Genomic DNA, 18,909 nt, shown 5'->3' with positions numbered 1-18,909 from the left:
CATTTGACCCATAGGCCTGGATCATATGTCACCCCACGTCAAACTGAGTATGAGAACAGGGCTCTTTCTTCCTTAAGACAAAGTTTTATTTATTTATTTATTTTTAGTAATTTGTAAGATACAGCCTATTTTAAGCATCTCACTGCTTGAGGCCTGACCCAGTGGCACATGCTTATAATTCCAGCACTTTGGAAGGTTGAACTAGGTGGGCAGCCTGGGTAACATAGCAAGACCCTTCTTTACAAAAAATAATAAGAATTAGCCAGACATAGTGGCGTGCATGTGTAGTTCCAGCAACACAGGAGGCTGAGGCAGAATTTCTTGAGCTCAGGAGTTTGAGGCTCCAGAGAACTAAGATAGTGCCACTGCAACTCTAGCTTGGTAGGCAGAGTAAAGCCCTTGTCTCAAGAAAGTAAATAAATAACTTACTGCTCAAACTTAATTCCTGTGTCTCTCATCCCCTAATTCCTTCCATAAAAAACGTAACACTTTGAGATTATAGCCTAACTTAGTATGCATACAGTATTCATGGGATAAGTGGGAAAAAAACAGAGAAAAAGCCATCATTATAGAAAAACTCTGAAAATACTGAGCTTAGACATCAACAAAGAATGAAAAGACCCTAGAGACTTCCTGCAAATTAGTTAGAATGAGAAATAGTATTGATAATATGATATAGAGCTTTTCAATTTACAGAATCTTTTCATGCCTATAAATTTTTAACACATCACACTACTGGTGACCCATTTTAATCTAAATTTGGTTGTATTTAAATTAGCACAGAATACCATGGGTGCTTCAGGCTTATCCCAGAGGTTTATCGCTTACCTTCTACTGGAAGCATTGTTCAATTTTGTGAAGGCAACACTCTGGTGCTTTATTCCTAGTTTTAAAAGTTTATATGCTTCCTTGGAATCAGATACTTGAATCCATTGCAGATCTTTAAAAAATAAAGAGGACACATTTCAATTTATTAAAAGATAGGATGTGTTCTACAATGTAATCTTTTTGAAGGTCTTTTCTAGCACCATATAATGACATTTTTCTTCTAATAACACACCCTAGCTACTCAGCTATTTCATGTTCCAAAAGAGGATATTATAACAATGTTCCAATATTTAATACATAAAATAAATGCTATTGAACAGTCTGCCAAAAGGAAAATTTAAAAAAAAACACAATTTCTTAGAACAAAAACTCAAACACAAAATACAGTACAGACTAAAGTGACAAAATTACTTAGCTATGAGACACTGCACACAATTCATTAGTGATTCATGAAATCAAATTTATTGAATCATAATCTGATACTGAAATGGAGTTTTAATGTCACAATGTATTCTTTGTAGTGTAAGTATACAGAAAGTAAACAGGAAGTTGAATTATAATTAATTAAGGCCAGGCATGGTAGCTTATACTTGTAATCCTAGCACTCTGGGAGGCTGAGGCAGGAAGATCCCTTAAACTCAGGAGTTGGAGACCAGACTGAGGAAGAGCAAGACCCCATTCCTACTAAAAATAGGGAAACTAGCTGGGTGTCGTGGTGGGTGTCTATAGTCCCAGCTACTCAGGAGGCTGAGGCAAGAGGATCATGTGAGCCCAATAGTTTGAGATTGCTGTAAACTACGTTGGCACGACCCTCCACCCAGGGCAACAGAGTGAGACTTTGTCTCAAAAAAAAAAAAAAAAAGAGAAAAAAGAGATAATTGACTTGGTGCCCATACATAGTGGTTATGCCCAAGCCACATACACCAAGGGTGGCAGATTTGACCCCGGCCCAAGCCTGCTGAACAATAACAGCTGCAACAAAAATTAGCCAGGCGTTGTGGCGGGCACCTGTAGTCCCAGCTACATGAGAGGCTGAGGCAAGAGAATTGCTTAAGCCCCAGAGTTTGAGGTTGCTGTGATCTGTGACACCACTGCACTCTACCGAGGGTGACAAAATGAGACTTTGTCTCAAAAAAAGAAAAAAAAAAAGATAATTAACCAAACTTTTGAGCTATAAATATCACAACTCATACAAATATATATATATAGGTGCTAAGTTAAGTAATTAATGTGTATTTCCTACTGTAATTGTATTTTTTTTTTTTTTGAGACAGAGCCTCAAGCTGTGATCCTAGGTAGAGTACCAAGGCATCACAGTTCACAGCAATCTCCAACTCCTGGGCTCAAGCAAGTCTCCTGCCTCTGCCTCCCAAGTAGCTGGGACTACAGGCGCCTGCCACAACACCCAGCTATTTTTTGGTTGCAGCCATCACTGTTGTTTGGCGGGCCCAGGCTGGATTCGAACCCGCCAGCTCAGGTGTAAGTGGCTGGCGTCTTAGCCGCTTGAGCCACAGGCGCTGAGCCCTGTTAATTGTTTTTTAAAGGCTGGAAAAACCACTATGGAGAAATGGTAACATTTTATAAGTTTACATTTTACAAAATTTAGACAGTTAAAGTCACAGAGTAATGTGAATGACAACACACATAGGTTTTTCCAACCAAGAATCCAATCAAGAATATTTAACCAAACAAAACACCGAACTAGACCCTTCCACATTCAAGTTTAATAAACATACCAAAACATACTGCTAAAGTACAAAATTCTCTTATTCTGGCTTGAGGCCTGTAGCTCAAGCGGCTAAGGTGCCAGCCACATAGGCAAGAGCTGATGGGTTCAAATCCAGCCCAGGCCTGCCAAACAACGATAACTATAACCAAAAAATAAATGGGTATTTGTGGCAGACACCTGTAGTCCCAGCTACTTGAGAGGCTGAGGCAAGAGAATCTCTTAAGCCCAGGAATTGGAGGTTGCTGTGAGCTGTGATGCCACAGCACTCTACCTAGGGCGATCCTCAAGGCTCTGTCTCAAAAAAAAAAATAAAAAATAAAAATCTCTTGATGTTAATAATCAACATAAAAATTTGAACGTCCTGTTTACTCTCCTATAGCTATCATAAAGCCTAGGAAGGGAACTCTGAGCAGTAATATTCATTAGTATACCTTTTATAAAAGAATAGCCCTTTACATCTTGAGAAAGGCGCAGAATCTTCCTCTTTTGGAACTTAGATGATACGGGAACAAATAAGTCATAAATACATTCATTATAAATTTCAAAGAAAGAAACCCAAATAGAAAATTTTATATTACGATCCACAGTCAAGCTAGCTTGTTCACAATCTTTCATGGATTCATCAAAATCTGGGATAGTCAAAGAATTTGTTAAACTTCCTACAAAAGAAGAAGAAAAAAAAAGAATAATCACAAAATGGTGCAACAGACTAAAAATGACACAAAAGTACAGATCAAGACTTCTGGACTTGAAAAACCAAGTATTTTAATCTTATGACACATCTCTATTACACATTTTTTTGCAAATCAAGATATAAATAATGTTTGAATTAACAAAAGTTTCATTTCTTGTTTTCTTTTCTTTCTGAATATCTGCTAAGGTACCAAAAAAAATTAAGTGTAAAGGATGAAGAAAAACAAGAGTATCTCTTGAATTCAATATGAAAATTCCAAGCAATAAAAGGGATATCTGTCATATTTAATCCAAATAAAACTTTATGACTGGCATTTCATACAGACATATTTCATGTAATTTTGACTATGTCATTTATAGAAATTATTGGAAGTGAATGTATTTCAAATGATCAACATATTAAAGATAAATTAAAAAGACAACCTTACCATTAACAGTATCATAACTGTCATTATGCATAGCAACCTAAAAAAAGAAAGATTTTTTTAAGTTAAAAAATATTTTAGTTAAGGTTAAGTAACTAAGGTATTAATTAACCATCCAAATAAGTTAACAACAAACTCACAACCTTTCAGCCACTCAAGTCAGTGACCTTTGCAGTTTTCGTCATAGTTAAAATAATATAGTCTCATGATGAGAAAGTTGGAAAAATATAGAAAAGTATTAAAAAGACTCTCTTTTTTTTTATTTTATTTTTTTTTTAGACTCTCATCATGTATAGTCAATCCCCACCATCCTGAGGTAACTACTGTTAATATTTCATTATGATCCCTTTTTATTATTTTCCCCACCCCTATTGTATTATAGTATTTGTATTATAAGCTTTTCTGCCTATAAAATTTGTATTATAAGCTTCTCTGCCTATAAATAAGAATTGTTTATAAACACTTGATGGCCACATACCTGAACAGACATGAAACAACTTAATTTTTTATTATTAAAGATTTAAATTATTTACAAAGTTTCGCCAGTAAAAATATGATAAACATCTTTATGTATTTTTTCCTAAATTCTAATTACTGCCTTAAAACATATACTTGTAACTGGATGGAAAAAAGATATGAAAAATTTTTAAGTTTTCACTTTTAATATAGTATTGCCAAATTGCTTCAATGTATGATTATAAAATGTACTTGTCTCTTTTTTTAAACATTTTTTTTTTTTGTAGAGACAGAGTCTCACCCTATGGCCCTCGGTAGAGTGCCGTGGCCTCACACAGCTCACAGCAACCTCCAGCTCTTGGGCTTAGGCGATTCTCTTGCCTCAGCCTCCCGAGTAGCTGGGACTACAGGCGCCCGCCACAACGCCCGGCTATTTTTTTTTTTTGCAGTTTGGCCGGGGCTGGGCTTGAACCCGCCACCCTCGGTATATGGGGCCAGTGCCCTACCAACTGAGCCACAGGCACCGCCCTTTTTTAAACATTTTAATAATTTCATAGCAAAAATATTTTAACTAGATAACTCATTTGTAAATTTTTTCATTAGTAATGGTTTTAATATACCATATAAATTTTTATGCAATTATCTATAAATCTCCATAATTTTTGTTAAAATACCACTTTCCTTTCAGAGACCATAATTTTGGACTCTGAACTTTGAACTCCACTGAGTGATGCACATTTTATTACATTAAAACCTCAAACTCCTGGGCTCAAGTGCATCTCTTGCCTCAGCCTCCCAAGTAGCTGGGACTACAGGCACCCACCACAACACCTGGCTATTTTTAGAGACAAGGTCTCACTCTGACTCAGGCTGGTCTCAAACCCGTGAGCTCAGACAATCTATCTGCCTCAGCCTCCCACAGTGCTAGAATTACAAGCGTGAGCCACCACATCTGACCATTTTACAGTGTTTTTTTTCTTTCTTTCTTTCTTTTTTTTTTTTTTTGTAGAGGCAGAGTCTCACTTTATCACCCTTGGGAGAGTGCTGTGGTGTCACAAGCTCACAGCAACCTCCAACTCCTGGGCTCAGGCAATTCTCTTGCCTCAGCCTCCTGAGTACGTGGGACTACAGACGCCCGCCACAACATCTGGCCATATTTAACAGTTTTGAATTGAATAAATATCTTAAAATACAAAACTCAGAAGGCATAGGAAGGATCAACAGATAATTTCATAAAAAATTTTAGAAGTTTATATGGTACCACCTTATATAAAAATTAACACCTCCTCACTGAATACTGTATATTTACTTATTGTCAGTCTCCAATAAAATACTACCTGGACAACAGTAGGTGCCATAATAAAATTTGTGAATAAATTGACAGATACAATGGAGGCAGAGGAGAAGCAACAATTAAGTTGAAAAATTTGCAACCCATATAACAACGTATTTTTTTTTCTGAGACAGAGTCTCACTTTGTTGCCCTCAATGGAGTGCTGTGGCATCACAGCTAACAGCAACCTCAAACTCTTGGGCACAAGTGATCCTCTTGCCTCAGTTTCCCAAGTAGCTGGAACTACAAGTGCCCAACATAATACCCAGCTATTTTTTTAGAGAGAGGGTCTGGTTCTTGCTCAGGCTGTTCTCAAACTCCTGAGCTCCAGCAATCTATCTGCCTCAGCCTCCCAGAGTGTTATCTACTTGGGAGGCTGAAGCAAGAAAATTGCTTAAGCCCAACAGTTTGAAGTTTGAAACAATCTAAAGGGTTTATAAAAGGTCACGACTTATATATATTTACATACTAAAATACTTCCATACCTCTTTAATTTGACGAAGCAACGCACTTTTGCTAGCAACTTCTTCTTTCTCTTGGTCTGGTGATAACCGTAAGTATTCTCTGGATCTATGTGGTTTAATGTTCATCTTTGTATATAGCCTTTCCTGAAGACTACTAAATAATACATTCAAAGTTCGAGGCAGAATACCAATATTTTCTTCTGTGCCTATAAAAGAATTTTTGTGTTATATTCTCTCAGACTAGGAAGTAAGAGGAAACTTAGGGTACTAAAGCTCCTTCTATACTACCTAGGCAAGCATAAATAGCTAAAATAAAAGTGAAAAAAGTTGAAGGATTACTCAGTTTCCCATCACTTTGGTCTTCACTGTATTACTGACATGGACATTTTATCAATTGCTATTCTGATGTAAAATCTTAAGTTTTACAATCATGTGTGTAAGGCCATAATATTAAGATATGTAATCACCCACAAAACTAAAATGAAATATAAAATGCTTAATTCTCTATATCATATCAATCCTTTTTTCTAAGTTTTTACCATCAATCTTATTCTCTATGAATAGGTAAAGTATTTTTACAAGTGATTTTTTTTTTTTTTTTTTGTAGAGACAGGGTCTCCCTTTATGGCCCTCGGTAGAGTGCCGTGGCGTCACACGGCTCACAGCAACCTCCAACTCCTGGGCTTAAGCGATTCTCTTGCCTCAGCCTCCCGAGCAGCTGGGACTACAGGCGCCTGCCACAACGCCGAGCTATTTTTTTGATTGCAGTTCAGTCGGGGCCAGGTTTGAACCCTCCACCCTCGGTATATGGGGCTGGCGCCTTACCGACTGAGCCACAGGCGCTGCCCTTTACAAATGATTTAAATAAATCTGAATTAAAAACTATCAGTAATATATAGCTAATATGCTATTAGTTTTTAAAATGGAGCAAATACATACAAAGTAATGGAAACCTAACTACATGAAAATATTATAAAAATAGTGAGTAGATATTATTACTTCTTTATCCTTTCCAACCAAAATAAAACAGTATTTACCTTGAAATGTATATGTTTTTCCTGAATTGGTTAGCCCGTAAGTAAAAATCAGGCGACTTTGTCCCTTCATGAGGTCTTTTATTGGCTGTATAATGCAACCCTGAAAGAATTCCTTCTGTGTTGTTCCTGGGCCAAAAACCTACATTAACATTTTTTTAAAATGAGTCTTTTTAAAAATTCAAGTTAATTCACAATGTGTTCTACCCACCTCTCACATTGAAACAATTTCCAAGACTGGTTACATAAGATTCATTTTTAAAATAGGTACCATATCCCTACTTCCACAAATATACTTGATAGTTTCACTAACCAGAAAATTTTCAAGTTTTCATGATAGAAATTTAACCCCATCATTCAAGTTTTCATCTAAGTTTTAAAAAAACACATTTCTCAAAAAAAAAATGTAGTTTTAAGAACCCTGTGGTGATTTCTTCACTTCTATTTATGCATTTCCAGACCTGAAATCTGAAACCTACTCTTAAGGAAAAAATACCAATACCTAAGATCTAAATTACCTAAGCACAGTCATTACACACTATTATATAGCCATTTAGCCCAAGTCTCTTCCTCTTAAAAAAACAAACAGTTTTATGGTTCTTACCTTAGAAAAAGTGAATTTCTGTGCTATCTGCCCAGAGCTTTTCTCACTTAACCGACCAATGATACTTTGAGGATCTTTCAGCAGAACAGTTTGTGAATCCAGAATATGCACGCAGCCCTAGAACACATACTCACAATAAATATTTTATCTGTTTAATGAAACACATTAATGAACACATTAAATTAAAGTCAACACATACCTCAGATTCATGTTCTTTTTCTGACTGTGTGAATGGTCGTATTCGAAGACAAACCTGGAGATAATCTTTAGATTCCAAACTGTTTCCCTTAAGAAGAACAAAATAACAGTATTTTAAAATACACAAAATATGGCTTTTCAGAGATTTATCTTTCTTTATTTTTTATTTTTTTAGAGACAAGAGTCTCACTTTGTTGCCCTCGGTAGAGTCCCATGGCGTCACAGCTCATAGCAACTTCAAACTACTTGGCGCAAGCAATTCTCTTGCCTCAGCCTACCGAGCAGCTGGGACTACAGGTGCTCGCTACAATGTCCGGCTACTTTTAGAGGTGGGGTCTCGCTCTTGCTCAGGCTCGTCTCGAACCGTGAGCTCAAGCGATCCACCAGCCTCAACCTCCCAAGTGCTGGGATTACAGGTGTGAGCCACCATGCCTGGATATTTATCTTTCTTTAACAGGGCTAATTATTATGTAATAATCTGAGATCAAACAATTTCTAAGCAAATAGTCACTATTCTGTTTTTAACCTTTCTAGAAAAACTCAACAAATTTGTTTAAATTTTAAAAATGCACCACAAAAGATCAGTATTTATATGTTAAGTATAAAGCCTTTTTTCCATAAAAGCCTAACCTTTATATCTAATACAATTAGAGAGACTCTAAGTTGTTGGAAAATAGAGCTTTAGAATAAGTCACAAGTAACAAGAATATTCTACTAACCCGAAGCTCAATTCCATCAGACATTCAGAATTATTTTATTCTGTAATATTACCTTTGCTACCTTTTTTGAAGGAGAAATCAGTTCATTTTTAAATGTGATTTTAAAGAAGTACTTTTTAAAAAATTTGTTTTTGAGACAGAGTCTTACTTTGTCACCCCTGGTAGAGTGCCATGGCGTCTTAGCTCACAAAAACCTCAAATTCTCGGGCTCAGGTGATTCTTTTGCCTCAGCTTCCCAAGTAGCTGGGACTACAGGGATCCACCACAACACCTGGCTATTTTTAGAGAGGGGGTGTTGCTCTTGCTTCGGCTGCTCTCGAACTTGTGAGCTCAAGCAATCCACCCGCCTTGGCCTCCCAAGTGCTAGGATTATAGATGTGAGCCACCGCACACAGCAATTTTTTTTAAAAAAGATAAAAAGGAAACAATCACTTGAAAATCACAACTTACCAAAACAGAAACAAGAACTAGAAAATCTGACTAACCCTGTATCTATTGAAGAAATTAATCCTCTTCCCCTAAGCAGCCTGAGGTGATCTGTGAAAATGGTTTGCTATTCACTTGACCCAGAAAACCACACAAAATCATTCCAAGTCAAGAGGCTCAAATCTTCATGTTCACTTTAAGAACACATGTGAAACTGTCCAGGCCATCAAGGGTATGCACACAGAAAAGCCACCAAGTATCTGAAGGATGTCACTTTAAAGAAACAGTGTGTACCATTCCAATGTTACAGAGCTGATAGGTGTGCCCAGGCAGAACTGTGGGGCAGGACATACGGTCGGTGGCCCAAAAAGAGTGCTGAATTTTTGCTGCACATGCTTAAAAATGAACACAGTAATACTGAACTTAAGGGTTCAGATGTAGATTCTCTGGTCATTGAGCATATCCAGGTGAACAAAGCACCCAAGATATGTCGCCAAACTTATAGAGCTCATGGTCGCATTAACCCATACATGAGCTCCCCCTGCCACATTGAGATGATCCTTACTGAAAAGGAACAGATTGTTCCCAAACCAGAAGAGGAAGCAGCACAGAAGAAAAAGATACCCCAGAAGAAACTGAAGAAACAAAAACTTATGGCACAGGAACAGAGCAACATAAAATAGATGAAAATAACAGTTTAAAAAAAATTAAATCCATTTCTTAAAAACAAACAAACAAAAATAAACAGGTCCTAGTAGTTCACTGGTAAATTCTACCAAACACATAAGGAAATAATCATACAAATGATATATAAACTCTTCAGGAAGATAAATACCTCAACTAATTTCAAGTTTGACATAACCTTGATAATACACAACCTAGAAGAATATCCTCAGAAAAAAATTACAACATATACTACATTAAGATTGATGCAAAATTACCCAAACAAAACACTAGCCACCATACAAAATACAGTAACACATCCTGACCAAGAATGGCTTCTCCCAGGAATATAAGATCAGTTTAGCATTAAAAAAAAAAAAATCAATAGGGGGGAGGGGGTGGCGCCTGTGGCTCATGGAGTGGGGCACCAGCCCCATATACAGGGGGTGGCGTGTTCAAGCCCAACCCCAGCCAAAACTGGAAAAAAAAAAAAAAAACAATGTGGGGGTGGGGGAGGTCTTGGTGTGTGACACACCTTTTGAAGGCAAGACACAATTATAAGAGGGACTTAGTACCTAACAAATGAGATCAGTATAACCCTCAAAGAATCCCCACCAATAAAAAAATCCAAAAAAAAAAAAAAAAATCAATCAGGGCAATGACCACATTAAAAGAACAAACAAGAAACTTTACCAATGGCAATAATAATGCATTTAACAAAATTCAACATCCATTCCCCAGCAAAATATAACAAAAAGAAACTTCCTTAACCCAATAAAGGGCATTTACAAAAAATCTATAGTTAACATCATACCTAATGTGAAAGACTACATCTGGGGCTGGGTGAGGTGGCTCGCTCATGTAATCCTAGCACTCTGGAAGGATGAGGGAGATGGACCATCTAAGCTCAAATGTTCAAGACCAGCCTGAGGAAAAGCAAGACCCTGTCCCTACTAAAAGAAAAACTAGCTGGGGGCAATGTGGCAGGCACCTGTAGTCCCAGCTACTTGGAAGGCAGAAGCAAGGGGATAGCCTGAGCCCAAGAGTTTGAGGTTGCATGGCATTCTACCCAAGGTACAGAATGTGACTCTCCCTCAAAAAAAGAAAAGAAAAGAAACGACTGAATCTGGGTAGCAGGACGAGTAGCTAGGGAGGGATTTCCATTTCACCACTTCTATTAATACTGTACTAAAGGTCCTCCTACAGCCAGTGCAATCAGAAATGAAAAAAAAAGAATCAAAATTGATAAAAGAAAAAATAAAACTGTCTTTATTCAGAAATGACATAAACATACGTACACAAATGCAACAAATCTATAAAAAACTAATGTATACTGAGAATGCTGATGAGAAGTTACTTGGAAGTGTGATGGAAGGAAGGGATTACAAGGAGGCTTGAGGAAACTTTTGAGGATGATAAATATATTCATTACCTTGATTGTGGTGACAGTTTCACAAGTGTATGAATATGTCAAAACTTGTTGAACTCATACTTAAAATATATGCCTCTGTTCCCATATATTTTAATTATGCCTCTATGAGGCTATTAAAAATATGCTTTATAATAGCATCGAATAACATGAAATGTTTACAAATATATTTGACAAAATATGTTTAATATTATCAAGATGTCAGTTCTCTACAAGTTGATCCACAGATTCAATGCAATAGTTCCAATAGGCTGTTTTGTACAAGCTGGTTAATTTGATTCTAAAATTTATGAATATGCAAAGGACCCAGAAAAGCCAAAATATTCCTAAAAAAGAAAAGCAAAGCTAGAAAATTCACAATATCTGATTTTAAGTATTATAAAACTACAGAAATAGTGTGGTATTGGCATAAGGATAGACAAATAAGGCAGAAATAGATCAACCTACAGTCCATTTGATTGTTGTTGTTGTTTTTATTCTTGTTTTTTTTTATTGAGACACAGTCTCACTTCATTGCCCACTATAGAGTGCCTTGGCATCATAGCAACCTCAAACTCTTGGGCTAAAGCAATTCTCTTGCCTCAGCCTCCCTAGTAGCTGGGACTATAGAAGCCCGCCATAATGCCTGGCTATTTTTTGTTTTGTAGGCCATGGTTGGATTCCAACCCACCAGCTCCGGTGCATATGGCTGGCGCCCTAAACACTGAGCAAAGGGTGCCCAGCCCAGTCATTTGATTGTTTAATAAAGACACCAAAATAATTTAATGGGGGAAGTAAAGTCTTTCAATATATAGTGCTAAATAACTAGATAAATATTATATATGAAGGCTTGAAAAAAAAAAGAAAAAAGAAATCAACCTGGGTCTCTACATTACCTACACACAAAAACAGTTCAAGATGGATCAAAGATAAAACCATGAAAACAAAGACTAAAATTAATAGAAGAAAACATAAGATAAAATCTTTACAATTCTAGAGGAGGTAAAAATTTCTTACAAAGAATACACACCAAAAAGGAAATGCTAAATTGAAAATCTTTAAATTTAAAAACATCTGCTCATGAAGACACCATTAATTTGACAGACGATATGTATCTAGATTATATAAAGATCTCTCATAAATCACTAATAAGACAAACCACCTAATTTTTTTTTTAATGAGAAAAAGATTTGAAGAGACACTTCACAAAAGACAGTATAGGAATGGCTAAGAAACACTTAAAAAAGCACTCATTGGTGAAATGCATACTAATGCCAAAAAAAAAAAAAAGTTCTACTACATACCCACTAAAATTAAAGATTGAATGTTCATAAAGAGATGGAGGCACTGGTACCTAAATACATTATTGGTATTGACAAAACCATTTGGAAAACAGTTTAGCAATTACTTATAAAGTTAAACTTAACACAATTTATTCTCCTAAGTATGTATTTACCAAAGAAAAATAAAAACATAAGTCCATAAAAAGGCTTTTAAATGAAAATTTCAGAGCAACAGAACTTGTAATGAAATGGCCCTAAACCAGAAAATACCTAAATGCCCATCAAATGGTAAATGGAAATCTGACATATCTGCACAGTAGGCTACTATTTAGCAAAAGAAAGGAAAGAACTACTGACATGATGCAGGATGAATCTCAAAAATATCATGCTATGTCAGGGATCAATTTTTCTGTAAAAGGCCAGATAACTTTTTAGACTCCACAGACTCTACAGTTTCTATGACAACTACGCAAAGATAGATATAGAGAATAAGTAAATCAACAGATATGACTGAGATGCAATGCAACTTTACTTATGGACAGTGAAGTTTGAATCTTGTAATTTTCATGTCATGAAACATTATTCTTCTTTTGATTTTTCTTCAACTATTCAAAAATATAAAAAGTATTCTTAACTTATCAGTACAAAACCAGGAAATACAGAAATAGGCCATTTTTTGCCAACCCTTGTGTTAAAAAACAGGGAGACACCAACCACAAAATGTGTGATTCCATTTTACATAATGAAGAGGTATTTAACCACAGAATTCCTTCCTTTCTTTTTTCCCTTACTTCATTTATTATTAAATGAGCTAACATATTTAAAAGAGCCTGACATGACACATCGTGGGTAAAACAAACAAATAAATAAATAAATATAAAAAGGGATGCATAAATCTCCAAATAAGGTAAAAAAAAAAAAATTAAAAGGCACACATATCCCATTTAGTAAGTAACCGTTATCAAAGAATGAAATTTAATTTTTTTTCATTCAAGTTAATCTTTTTCAAATGGCTATTAGGTAGGGCACAGATACTCATTAAGTTGTTTAGACCTACTACTTGAATAGAACTGTTACATATTTCTTTTGGCCTAGAGCTCCATGACAAAGTTACTGAGGTACAACAAGATTGCCTTAAACTTAGAAAGTCTGAGAATCTCTGTTCTAATCACAAGCACACACATAAGTATTTCCACCCAATGATAATAATCAACATAATACTGTTCATGTACTTACTTCAGTATTTGGAGCAACTAAGGAAAATTCATGCGAAAGATCAAGCTTAATGCCATCAAAATTTATTTCCGAAGGCCTTGCAACTGGATCAGCACTAAAAACATAAGATGGTCTGGGTACTCCCTCTTGATTCAAACTGGATTCCATTCTGCAAGAATAACAGCAACTTCTTTAGACAACCCAATAAGTCAGTATGTAAACTACTCATATTTTAAAAGTCTAGCTCACTACTTCCCTCCTCCCCGCACCACCACCAAACAACTAGATTTCAGAGAAGGAAAAGATTAGACTGCTTCAATTATCACACAATTATCTATGGAAAAAACAAAAGTCAAATTATATTTTACAGACACCGAATCAAATAATATCGAACACAGCCTATTATACATATGATTTAACCTATGAGTAGCTCCATACAAAGAAATTTCATGAGTAAAGGTAATCAATATGTAAAGATGGTAGAAAATATTCACTCTCTTTTTAAAACAAACAGTAAAAAGATGACAGAGTAAATTATAACCTTATGTTATTTTAGTTATTTAGTGTCTTTGGAAGAATGTTGCTTATAGACCTTGTTTAGCATTCAGGAGTGCACAACTTGCAGCCCAGGCTGCATGCAGATTACTCAAGGACTGTTTTGCTTATCTGTGGTGTCAACATCATGAAACATATGCACAGACCATTTTGTTTTGCTAAGTAGCTTGTGTTAATGTTTGTGTATTTAATATGTGATCCAAGACAACTCTTCCTCCAATGTGTAGCAGAAAAGAAAAAAGGTTGTATACTGCTGATTGAAGTTAAACACAGTTACCTGTAAAATTACATTTAATATAACTCTTCCAGGCTTGGCAAATATAGCTCAGCAGCTAGAGCGCCAGCCACATACACCAGAGCTAACAGGTTCGAATCCCGCCTGGGCCTGCCAAACAATGACACCTCAATCAAAAAAAAAAAAAAAAAGGCCAGGTGTCGTGGCAGGCACCTGTAGTCCCACCTACTTGGGAGGCTGAGGCAAGAGAATTGCTAAAGCCCAAGAGTTTGAGGTTACTGTGAGCTGTGATGCCATGGCACTCTACCCAGGGCGACAGCTTGAGACTCTCAAAAAACAAAAATAGTAATTCTTCTAAATGCAAGTAAAAAGTAAAATAATGTATGCAAACACATTCAAGACAGTACCTACCACAATATAGATTTTAAATTCATCAGTAAACTATTACAATTGAATTAAACATCAAATCATTAATCTTAAAGGTAAATTTAAGGGTAACTTTAATTGAAAAATACTAACATTCAAATATTTCCTACTAGGTGTACAATACCAGGGGAAAGGAGATTTTCTGCTGTTGTTTGATATTATAAAATATCTAGAACAGTCACTTCCAAACTAGGGTTCCTGTCACAAGAAGGTAAGAATGAGGATCCATAAGTGTCATATAATGATCCAAAGATGGACCATGTATATTGGCTCTACCTTGTTTACCTCCTCAGAGATGGTAGAGACCTTAGCTCAAAAGCCCATTTCGACACCAAACTTAAATTCTTAAGCATTCATTTAAGTATAGCCAAATAAGTGTATTTTTAGCCATATAAGCCCACCTGGTTTGCATATCCCATGAAATTGCACCCAACATCTGTTGGACCCAGGTAGAACCTAGGGCTATCAAGACTCCCAAGCCACTGCTGCCCTTAAGAGTTCTAAACGCCTCACTGTGCAACAACACTTACACAGGTAAGCCCCTCTGTGATTCTCCTCTCCCACTCCCTCCAGTCCCATTGCCTTCAATCTCCTCTGGGTTGTGGTCCCTAATTGTGGTCTAGGGAAAGTCCCAAGCTGAGAGGCATTTTGGTTGCCTACAACACTGTCAAATAAAGCTCCTTGTTTACTACTATAATCTCATGGTCATATCTTTTTCCTTGCTCAACTCTGAAATTCCCAAACTCTGCAAAAGTTTGGGAACCAACCATACCATACAAGTTTGGGAACCAACCATACAAGTAAACACGTTTCACATGTTTATTGCCCCATTTTTACTGTATAACAATGATGCAATAAAAATGGGAAAGTTACTTAAATACAGTTTGATATAACATTTCGAATATGCAATTTATGGATGAAAATGAAGAAAAGAGTATCTGGTGGAGTAAAAAATAATTAGTGATCTAGAAAATGTGGGAAAGTTTGCAAAAAACCATTAAAGTACTGGCTTGACATTTCATAATGCAGAATTCATAGACATGTCCAGAAAAATGGAAAATAAAATTCATTCTTTGGCTTCAAATAAATTTTGGTTTTGTTTTTCTTGTCTTTTTTTTTTTTTTTAGACAAAGTCTCAAGCTATTGCCCTGGGTAGTGCTGTAGAAAGCATCATCATAGCTCACAGTAACCTCCTATTCTTGGGCTCAAGTGATCTTCTTGCCTCAGTTTTTCTATTTTTAGTAGAGACAGGGTCTCATTCTTGCTCAGGCTGGTCTCAAACTCATGAGCTCAAGCAATCCACCCACCTCGGCCTCCCAGAGTGCTAGGATTACAGGTGTGATGCACAGTGCCCAAGCAAATTTTGGTTTTAAATTATTAAAAAATAAGGTTATAACATAAAAGCTTATATTTATTCATGTTTATTTTTCAATGAAAACTACTTCCTAGCATTTCTAAAATTGTTGAAATGTACTGTCACTTCTTGTAATTTTATTTATTTATTTATTTATTTTTAGAGACAGAGTCCCATTTCATCGCCCTGGGTGGAGTGGTATGCATCAGAGCTCACGGCAACCTCCAATTCCTGGGCTTAGGCAATTCTCTTGCCTCAGCCTCCTGAGTAGCTAGGAGCACAGGCACCCGCCACAATGCCCAGCTATTTTTTTGTTTTGCAGTTTGGCCAGGGCGGGTTCGAACCTGCCACTCTTAGTACATGGGGCCAGCGCCCCACTGACTGAGACACATGAGCCGCCCTACTTCTTGTAGTATTACTTGAGTCACTACTTATAAGTGGTCTTCTTAACTAGACTGGAAATTTGTTGAGGGCAAAAACCTTGTCTTACAACACTCCATATACCCTGAAACAAATTCAGAGACTTATGTAGTGATAGACTCCATCTAGTGGCTTAAATAACTGTCATAGGGCGGTGCCCTGGTGGTTCAGTGAGCAGGGCGCCAGCCCCATATACTGAGGGTGGCAGGTTCAAACCCGGCCCCAACCAAACTGCAACAACTAAAAAAATAGCCAAGTGTTGTGGTGGGCACCTGTAATCCCAGCTACTCAGGAGGCTGAGGCAAGAGAATCGCCTAAGCCCAAGAGCTGGAGGTTGCTGTGAGCTGTGACGCAACAGCACTCTACCGAGGGCAACAAAGTGAGATTCTGTCTCAAAAAACAAAAAAAAAGTAAATAGCCGTCATAAATAAAATCCTCTCTTTGAGGAAAAATTTGGTCCTATTCTCTGTGATATTCTTTATCACAGGGTTTAAGACTCATTTTAAAAGGCTATTCTCCTGGCTAGGAAACAGCATCTTTATCTTCTCTCCAGTAAGACTCCATGATTGTAGACTTTGGTGAAAATAGTAGAATCAGCTACTGAAATGAGGTTTCTAACGCCATCCACAACATTGAAAAAGTCTTCAAAAGTAATAGATGAGTCCTTTTTGTAATTTGAAATTTGGGGGTGGCGCCTGTGGCTCAGTCGGTAAGGTGCCGGCCCCATATACCGAGGGTGGCGGGTTCAAACCCGCTCCGGCCAAACTGCAACCAAAAAAATAGCCGGGCGTTGTGGCGGGCGCCTGTAGTCCCAGCTACTCGGGAGGCTGAGGCAAGAGAATTGCTTAAGCCCAGGAGTTGGAGGTTGCTGTGAGCTGTGTGATGCCACAGCACTCCACCAAGGGCGATAAAGTGAGACTCTGTCTCTGCAAAAAAAAAAAAAAAAAAAAGAAATTTGGACCTTGGACATGTAATAAATATATACACTGCTACACTACACTGCTCCTGAATAAACCTGCTTGCTACCTTGTACAGGCCGGGTGTGGTGGCTCACACCTGTAATCCTAGCACTCTGGGAGGCAGAGGCCAGTGGACTCTTAAGCTCAGGGGTTCAAGACCAGACTGAGCAACAGTGAGAGACCCCCCTCCCCCAACACCTACCATCTCTAAAAGAACAACAACAACAAATGCCACCTTGATTTAAAACCAAAACAAACCTCAATTTGATCACCTTAAGCAGGGATTATAAACAACCTAATCCATAAGGCATGATTTTGTGTCAACCATTCCTTCAGCAAGGAACATTAAGAGACTGGGCCAGACAGGTATTACTAAAGCAAGGAGTGAAATGAAATGGGTAAAGCCTTCTAAAAACGTCCCCGCCACACCCTTCAGCATGGCACTGCAAAACCCTAAAAGGGCAAGCCCCAAGGAACCAACAGAAGGAATCTAGAATTAGCACACAGAGACCACCAAAGGGCTCCCCCCGAAGTTGACATGTCACCTCCCCAGCAAACCGCTCACCTTAGGGATTCAGAAACCTTGGTTTGGCAAAAGAGGCCTGTTAAGAAGCCTGTTTCTCTTGGGCGGCGCCTGTGGCTCAACCGTGTAGGGCGCCGGCCCCATATGCTGGAGGTGGCGGGTTCAAACCCAGCCCCGGCCAAAAAAAAAAAAAAAAGGCCTGTTTCTCAACAGCAGAAGCGACAGTACTAAAAATATTAATGATCGTCAGCACTTTAAACAAAGGAGTAAACTGAGGCCCACAGATATTAAATACATTGCCTCCAGTTACTCAGCTAAAAGGCAGTAGAGACGACATTTAAGCACTCACCAAGCGGTATAACTCAATCCTCCCAGCGCACCTGTGTTCCACTTGCCGCAACGCTTCCTAACTCAGTTCCTGACAGAAAGCTCCCGGGTGTCGTGACGCCCCGTGTCCACCCTGACAGCCGCTTCTCCGCCTCAGGCCTAGTATATACGTTCAGTCACCCACCTCCTTCCTCGCACCCTCACCCGGATCTGCTCCTCACCTGAAAACGTTACCTGACCGCCCAGCCTGCAAGCAGCCCCGGGATATCTTCGTTTTCAAATTCAAACAATGGCGGCCGCAGCACCGCTGCACGCTGGGAGTGGGCGGGGATTCCGGAACGTGGCTCGCGGGCGGCGCAGGCTCACGCGGAGGGCTTCCCAGAGGCTTCCGGAAGAAGCTTTCAAATCTGGGGGCGGATCTTGGAACGCGGGGAAACCAATGGGCAGAGTCAGACACGGTTGCGTCCCGGATGCGCACTGTGTCTGCTCCGCGCGCTGTACCCCTGCGGCGTTTTCTCACGGCTGCGGTAAATACTGCTATGATGTATCGAAGGCCCTGAGGTGAGGCCGCTGCCACTACACTTAGCCCTGCGACTCCCTGGGAACAGGCCGAGTAATGGCGGGTTAGAAAC

General features: G+C 38.1%; 1 protein-coding gene and 1 pseudogene across 5 annotated transcripts in view; one reads left to right on the top strand and one right to left on the bottom strand.

The window, feature by feature from the left end:
* KIF20B (kinesin family member 20B) overlaps window positions 1-18,579 on the bottom strand; it is a 106,314-nt gene extending 87,735 nt beyond the window's left edge. For 2 of the 4 annotated variants that reach the window (XM_053585358.1, XM_053585360.1), the window contains exons 1-9: window positions 18,499-18,579; window positions 13,500-13,647; window positions 7,766-7,852; window positions 7,567-7,683; window positions 6,966-7,104; window positions 5,950-6,134; window positions 3,679-3,715; window positions 2,989-3,216; window positions 829-940 (exon numbers count right to left, since the gene is read on the bottom strand). In XM_053585358.1, the coding sequence (XP_053441333.1) occupies window positions 829-940; window positions 2,989-3,216; window positions 3,679-3,715; window positions 5,950-6,134; window positions 6,966-7,104; window positions 7,567-7,683; window positions 7,766-7,852; window positions 13,500-13,646 (1,052 nt within the window). In that variant the 5' untranslated portion in view covers window position 13,647; window positions 18,499-18,579. The remainder of the gene's footprint in view (window positions 1-828; window positions 941-2,988; window positions 3,217-3,678; window positions 3,716-5,949; window positions 6,135-6,965; window positions 7,105-7,566; window positions 7,684-7,765; window positions 7,853-13,499; window positions 13,648-18,498) is intronic. The other 2 variants (XM_053585359.1, XM_053585362.1) reach the window with 1 other exon arrangement.
* Window positions 8,331-9,592, top strand: LOC128582536 (60S ribosomal protein L17-like; annotated as a pseudogene). Its single transcript, XR_008379065.1, has 2 exons — window positions 8,331-8,348; window positions 9,054-9,592. The product of XR_008379065.1 is annotated as a 60S ribosomal protein L17-like (transcript).
* Window positions 18,580-18,909: the final 330 nt, after the last annotated feature.

The sequence above is a fragment of the Nycticebus coucang genome, chromosome 3 (genome assembly GCF_027406575.1).
Source record: "Nycticebus coucang isolate mNycCou1 chromosome 3, mNycCou1.pri, whole genome shotgun sequence".
NCBI lineage: Eukaryota > Metazoa > Chordata > Mammalia > Primates > Lorisidae > Nycticebus > Nycticebus coucang.
The sequence above is the reverse complement of the archived record's forward strand: the minus strand, read 5'-3'. Positions and strand labels throughout refer to the sequence as shown.